We start from the raw sequence: 6,254 nt of genomic DNA on the forward strand, positions 1-6,254 counted from the left end.
CCGGGACGGGGCAGCGCGGGCCGGCCGCGGGGCTCCCAGCGCCGGGACCCGAGCAGGAGAGGCACCAGCCGGCATGAGCCACGTCCAACATCCGCAGCGGCACAAAGCCCATCCCTGGGGGAGCCTGCGGCGCCTTATGGGAAAAACCATTCACAAACAGAACGCCTCCGATAGCCACCTCAGTGATTAAACACGACACCTTGGGGAGCAGAGTAAAACCGGCATTTTATGCTGTTTTTCCACAGGAAGAGAAAAAAAACAGCAACCCCCACAGTGCAGCCCTTGTGCCTGGTGCTTTAACACAGCAGCAAAGCTGCTCACCTGCAGCCAGCACTGATTCCATCCCATCCCTGACCACCACAAAGAAGGAAATTTGAGTAGTCCATGATAACAATAATGTGAAGTATTGAAGGTTTTTTTCTTTCTATTTTTATCTTAATTCTGAGATACATAATAACTTAGAAACCCTCATAAGTCTGGCTTCTTGTGAGATATAACAGAAGGCACAAGTAGAGTTCTAGTGGAGCTGGCCAAGCAGCTCTCCTAAACTGTGTCCCAGTGAGATGGCAAACAGAAGAATAACCCAAGAATCAGGCTATAATTAGCAATAAAAAAACACAAGCAAAAGCCACCTGAGTTTGGGTAAAACATTCTTGTGCGTTACCCTCCTCGTTTTGGCTACCAAAAGTGCACTTTCCAAGTAAGAAAGTGCTGTGCAGTGCAGTATTAAATACTTTAAACTCAATCTGAGAAAGCACTTTTTGAAAGTGCAGTAAAAATCCCTTCTTGTTGTAGGCAGAAATCCCCAGGCAGCCAGCAAGCCCTTTGCCCAGCAGAGCCACGGCCACTGCCCTGGTCCTCCCTCACAGCTTCAGCTGCTGCTGGAGGTCCTGGATGGATCCTGCACTGCTCTGCAGCTTCTCTTGCACTAGAGGATCTTCCTCTAGTTTGACCATTTCCACCACTCCACCGGCGCCAAGAACACACGGGAGGCTTAAGAACACTTCACTGTTGATACTGCAACACCCCTGAAACAACAGGAAAAGAGACTGTCACACAGCCACTTAATTAAAATTGTTGTGTAGCTCTGTGCTTCAGACAGCAGTAATTAAGAAAGGATATCCCATTGTATGATGTTTCTCATATAGGTCAAATTCCAGTTTTCAGGTCCTGTGCAACAGGTCACCATACAGAAACTGTAAAATGTTACTGTACAGAGAAAAACAAAAACTTGAAGCACACTCCACTTGGAGGAGTTTTCAAATATAGATCTATCAGACCTCTATAATGCAGGCAAAGTTTATACTACAAAACACCATTTGACCAGTTTCTTAGGTAGAAGAGGCATGGACACTGGATAGTACAGAATCATGGGTTTTTTAGGACTGAACAAAAGAAATTTAAAAGTGCAGTCAAAAAGAGCTATCCAGGGAGGATTTTTCAAGCATTGATGGCATCCATAATCATTCTGTGAGAGACTTCATTAAACTTATATACTTATAATTCCAGTTTACACTGCAGATTTTATTTATTTTTAGGATCTGTATGGGAAATTTTAAATTCTGTAGTTACTCTGTAGTTTAAGAGGCTTGTCACTCCTCCATATCTCTGTTTAGATCCTGAGTGATTAAAAACACTTCACTTGTGTGACATAATGATGTGATTAGGTACATGTCTGTACTTGATAGAACAAGCAGCCTGCTCAATTTCCCTGCACTGGGACATCCAAATCTCCCTCGTGGAGCCTGTAAACAGCAGTGACAAGACAACGTTTCTACATGGGTTTTTTCCTCATATATAGCAACTTAAAGCCTTAATGAAGCCTCTTTGGATAAACTTTAAAAAAGGTTCAGGCTACAATTTTAAGTTAAATACAGCTTCATCATCTTCTCCTCAATGTGAAGTATCCAAGAGTAGAAAAGCAGCTGTTTTAAAGCAGGTCAGATAAAATACTGGCAGAAAATGCACGTTCTACTTTCATAAAAGATATTGAACTAATTCTATTGACCCCTGGAAAAACCTACACTCAAAACCAGGCACTTGGAAACAGTGACACACCCACTGCTCTGCATTTGCCAGATCCAACTATTCCAAGGGAGCTGGTCAGCAACCTTGAACATATTTTCCCTCTGGACTCTTGTATTTTTGGGGCAACAAAACACCTTTATTATTGGTTTCAGATTAAGACTAATTTTTTGTTCATTTTTGGACTAGAATTGAAAGCTCTTGTTGGAAGAATGTAATGGAAGAGTGCTACTTCAGAACCGTGCCATGTCTGTGCTGCCAAAATGAATGTCATATCCAGTATAAATGATACAGTCAGTGCCAAGTCAGTGCCAACCAAAACATTTACCTTTGCCAGAGTGGACACAGAATGAACCTTTCTTTTATCTTTCAGTATAGTGTCAGTCAAATCAGCAACGGAGAGCCCAACAGACCAAGATCTCTGGCCTTTGCCCTTTAGAACTTCCATAGCTCTATAGAAATCAGGAGAAGGAGAAAACCATGATGTTCAGATTAATTATTCCTATTTTGGCTTATACATAAAACCCAAGAGACAGATTCTAAGTGTACCATGTGACTTAAAGCATACTATAAAAACATGGGTTTGTTTTGAAAACAACAGAAGGGAATTAAAAATTGCTTTCAAGAATTTATGTACATTTTACCCACACTAGTAACAGTTCTTTTTTTCTGCCAAGAGGTGTAACTGATACGTGGCTAATTAAATGAGGCAAATTGATCCAAACTTGTGCTTTCTTTGAAGTAAACTGCTTCCACACAACCAGACTGGAAGCTCTAATACTCTACAAGGCTTGACTTGTCCTTAAGTCATCACAGGCACAACATTAGTAAGAACATCAGAAAAACAGTGGGAATGTACACATACATAAAAATGAATGACACCCAGACCTACAATTTCCTATCAACTCCACGTGTAAACATTTTAGAGCAAACTTCCTCCTCTTCATAAAGAGACAGAAGAAAGAACTCTGCAAACATCAAGTACCTAAACATGAAGACAAAAAAAAAAAGCAATTCTAATGGTGTTACCTGTTGGCTACAGTTTCCCTTGAGTTACGAGCAGCCGTTCCTTCCGTTTGATCTGCAGCTGAATTACAGCTGGTCCAGGATGGTACTAGATAGAAACAACCAATATTTGAATGCATGTCTAAACAGCAACCCAAACAGGTGCCAGATAAGGTGAGAAAAAAAAAAAAAATACTACTACTACTAAAGCAGCTTCAAGCTTACTAAGCTTTCCTTCCCCACAGCCACTGAAATGTAACTGAGGATTTTCTAAGGTTCCCTGGGCTGCTGAAATAATCTCTGTATAAACTCTATAGTAGCACCTGGCCAGAGACACTTGCTTAAAAATAAGATATGTAATAATTCTTACATTAGCAGTAACTTACAATATATGATACCACATTTCCTTTCTTTTTTAGTACCTCTAATGTATACTGTTACACCAAATAAATAGCATTTAAGGTTGGATTTTCTATATATCTTTTCTTACTGTGACAAGTGTCAAGTAGTTTTGCTACCACTCCAGCTCTGCAGTCTTGGGTACAGACCAAAATTGTATTACTTGGAACCATCATTATGAAAATCTACCACATGGCTTATGACTACCTTTCTCATTACTTTTCTCAATTATTCTTTCATTACTCAATTACTTAAGCACTGCCAGGACATTATATACTCATAATGAAGTATCACTTTACCTTTGTCTTCCCCTTGTTCACCAACAATCCAAGCATCTCTTGCTGGGACCTGTGCTTTCAAGAGGTTTCTCAGTATATACTGAAATCTTTCAGTATCTAGGTTGGCACCTACTCCAATAACTCTGCTTTTGGGAAATGCACTCAGCTTCCATGACACGTATGTCATGACCTCAACTATAAGTAAAAGAAAAACACATTGCCAATGAAGGACTACTCAAAATTTAACACAATTGCAAACTACAAACTACAACTGTGAAAAACTGAGGACCAAGTTTTTTTACTTCAGTAAAGGTATAAACATGTAAGAACAGATCAACAGTTTATTTCAACCTAAAAGACCAAGCCAGGTGTGGAGGAGGTGAAGAAAATTCACAGCCCAAGTAAAGTTTTAAGAGATGTCAAGTGAAGCTTCAGAATAAGTCACCATCCTTCCCTCTGCCAAAAATCTCACATAATTCAGCCACTGTTTAATTTCTTTTCATTTGGCAAGCAGTTTCTTCTCGATCTCCGTGGCTACAAATTGTAGGAAGGGCAAGAAGCACTTGGGAAATAGAAAGGGCTGTCTTCAGGACACTTACAGTGCACTTACTTTAAATTTTGCACCAAAACATTGCTGCAGCATTTACTATCAACACAATATTATGGATAGGAGTAGTGTGAGTGATGATATGGCACATAACATGCATGCATCCATCCTTACTGCACAGGAGAGTTGTATACATACACCTCAACTGACAAGACAACAGCCAATGGATCATCTTGTAGACACAGGTTGAAACCACACACAGAAACATACACAAATACATACCTTTTATACAAAACAAAGTATACTATTTCCTTTTATCTTGGTAACAGTAAAGAAAAAGCCCTCAAAGAGTGTTCTGCTCAAAGCTGAAAAGGAAAACATCTTTCAGAGTAGCAAGAATTTTTGACTTAAGTGGGTGTATTTGGCAGTAACATATTTTTCCAACAGGCCAAGGAGAAAGCCAGCTGAGGGACAGAACGTTTGGGGAAGCACCAACGTACCTGGATGAGAAGCAACAAGGAGAACAGTGTTCTGGCTGTAGTGTGACAGTGCAGGGATAATCCCTCTGAGCAAATCCACATTGCTTTGTAGGACATCAAGGTAAGTCTGAGCATTACCCAGAGAATTAACTGTAAGTATCACAACTTTTGAATCAGCTGAAGCAGAAAAATCTGAAAATATAAAGAAAATACGTTTTTAAAATTTATGTCATTCTATCAAATTTTGGATGCAAAACAAAGAGCTGTCCTAGAGGCTGAACTGCAGCATCTGGCCCAGTCAGGGATTCTTTGCCTCCTGTCTCCCCCCATGCCCACAGGCGTGGAAATTGGGACACTTCCACAGCACTTGTCCCACAGGACGACTGTCCTGGTGCATAGCTGGCAAACACAGGAGGCAGACTGCAATTTGTCCAAGGTTTGAGAGCAGAGACCAGAAAACATGTAGATGGGGTTGACAGATAAACTTTTCCAACTTTTCTTGGCAAGAAAGAGAAAAAAAAAAAAAAAAGACATCCATGACAAGGCTCCTTCATTTTTATTCTGATTTTTAAAGAAATGGCAACTTTTTTTTTATCTGAGGCCTCTATAATTTACAGCTCAACCAAGGACATGTAGACAACCATAAAAAGTGTTTCAAAAGTCTATTTATTAACTCAAGTATAATACATTTATTTATTAGCCCCAAACCCCCACAAAACACACTGCAGAAGCTTGCAAGCCAAAGCTTACAATGAGCAGGTAACCCTGGATATCCAAGCACCATACAGGTGATCAGCTCGGCCACAGAAACAAGGGGATCTGACCATCAGACCTCTTCTGGAACCAGCTGAAGCCAAAGCAGAGGCCTAGTGCACTAACAAATGGGCAACACACTAAGCAGGATATAATTAATGCCAGCTTGCCCCAAACCTAGACATAATACAAACATGCTGAACTAAAAGGTGACAGTGTACTTTGTGCTACTCTAACACTACCAGGAGCACAGCCAGTAACAGCAGACAAGCCTTCTGCATCATAGCTACATGTAAACATGTCACAGGCACAAACAGAGATTTGTGGTACAGTTGCACAACCAGGGTCTAGGAAGAAGCGTTCTAGCAGTAAAGCTTGCAAGATAAGATCACAGGATGTAGAGCAGGCAACATCAGGTGCAGAAAAAGCAGATAAGATGCCTGGTGATACACAAACAATTCCCTGTCCCCAGAATAAGATATATTGCATCAGAAGCAGAAGAAAGCCTCCCATTTCATCACAAGGAACATAAAACCACAAGAGACAAGCAAGGAAGAATGGGGAAGTTGCTCAATTCAGTTCCAGCTTCCCCTGTGGAACAGCTCTGGAGCCACATCACCTCAATCTCTGCAGCTAAGAGCATCAAAGACCACAGACGTCATCACTGTGGGGACCAGGCAGACTGTTGAACTGTACACTCAGTTAACTGAGGACAAGACTGTCAGGAACCAACTGTTTGAATATGCAGGGATAATTATTAAGAACTAA

At 40.8% G+C, this 6,254-nt stretch overlaps 1 protein-coding gene across 1 annotated transcript; it reads right to left on the reverse strand.

Moving 5' to 3' along the window:
- Positions 1–863: 863 nt before the first annotated feature.
- Positions 864–4,925, reverse strand: LOC103772896 (ubiquitin-conjugating enzyme E2 variant 3-like; the record flags this gene model as incomplete). Its single annotated transcript, XM_008940242.1, has 5 exons — positions 864–1,028; positions 2,354–2,477; positions 3,055–3,139; positions 3,729–3,902; positions 4,755–4,925. Coding segments are annotated over 5 exons (719 nt in total), but the record flags the coding sequence as incomplete, so codon positions are not given.
- Between the last annotated feature and the right edge of the window lie 1,329 nt (positions 4,926–6,254).

Source organism: Merops nubicus, unplaced genomic scaffold, assembly GCF_000691845.1.
Source record: "Merops nubicus isolate BGI_N331 unplaced genomic scaffold, ASM69184v1 scaffold42075, whole genome shotgun sequence".
Lineage (NCBI taxonomy): Eukaryota > Metazoa > Chordata > Aves > Coraciiformes > Meropidae > Merops > Merops nubicus.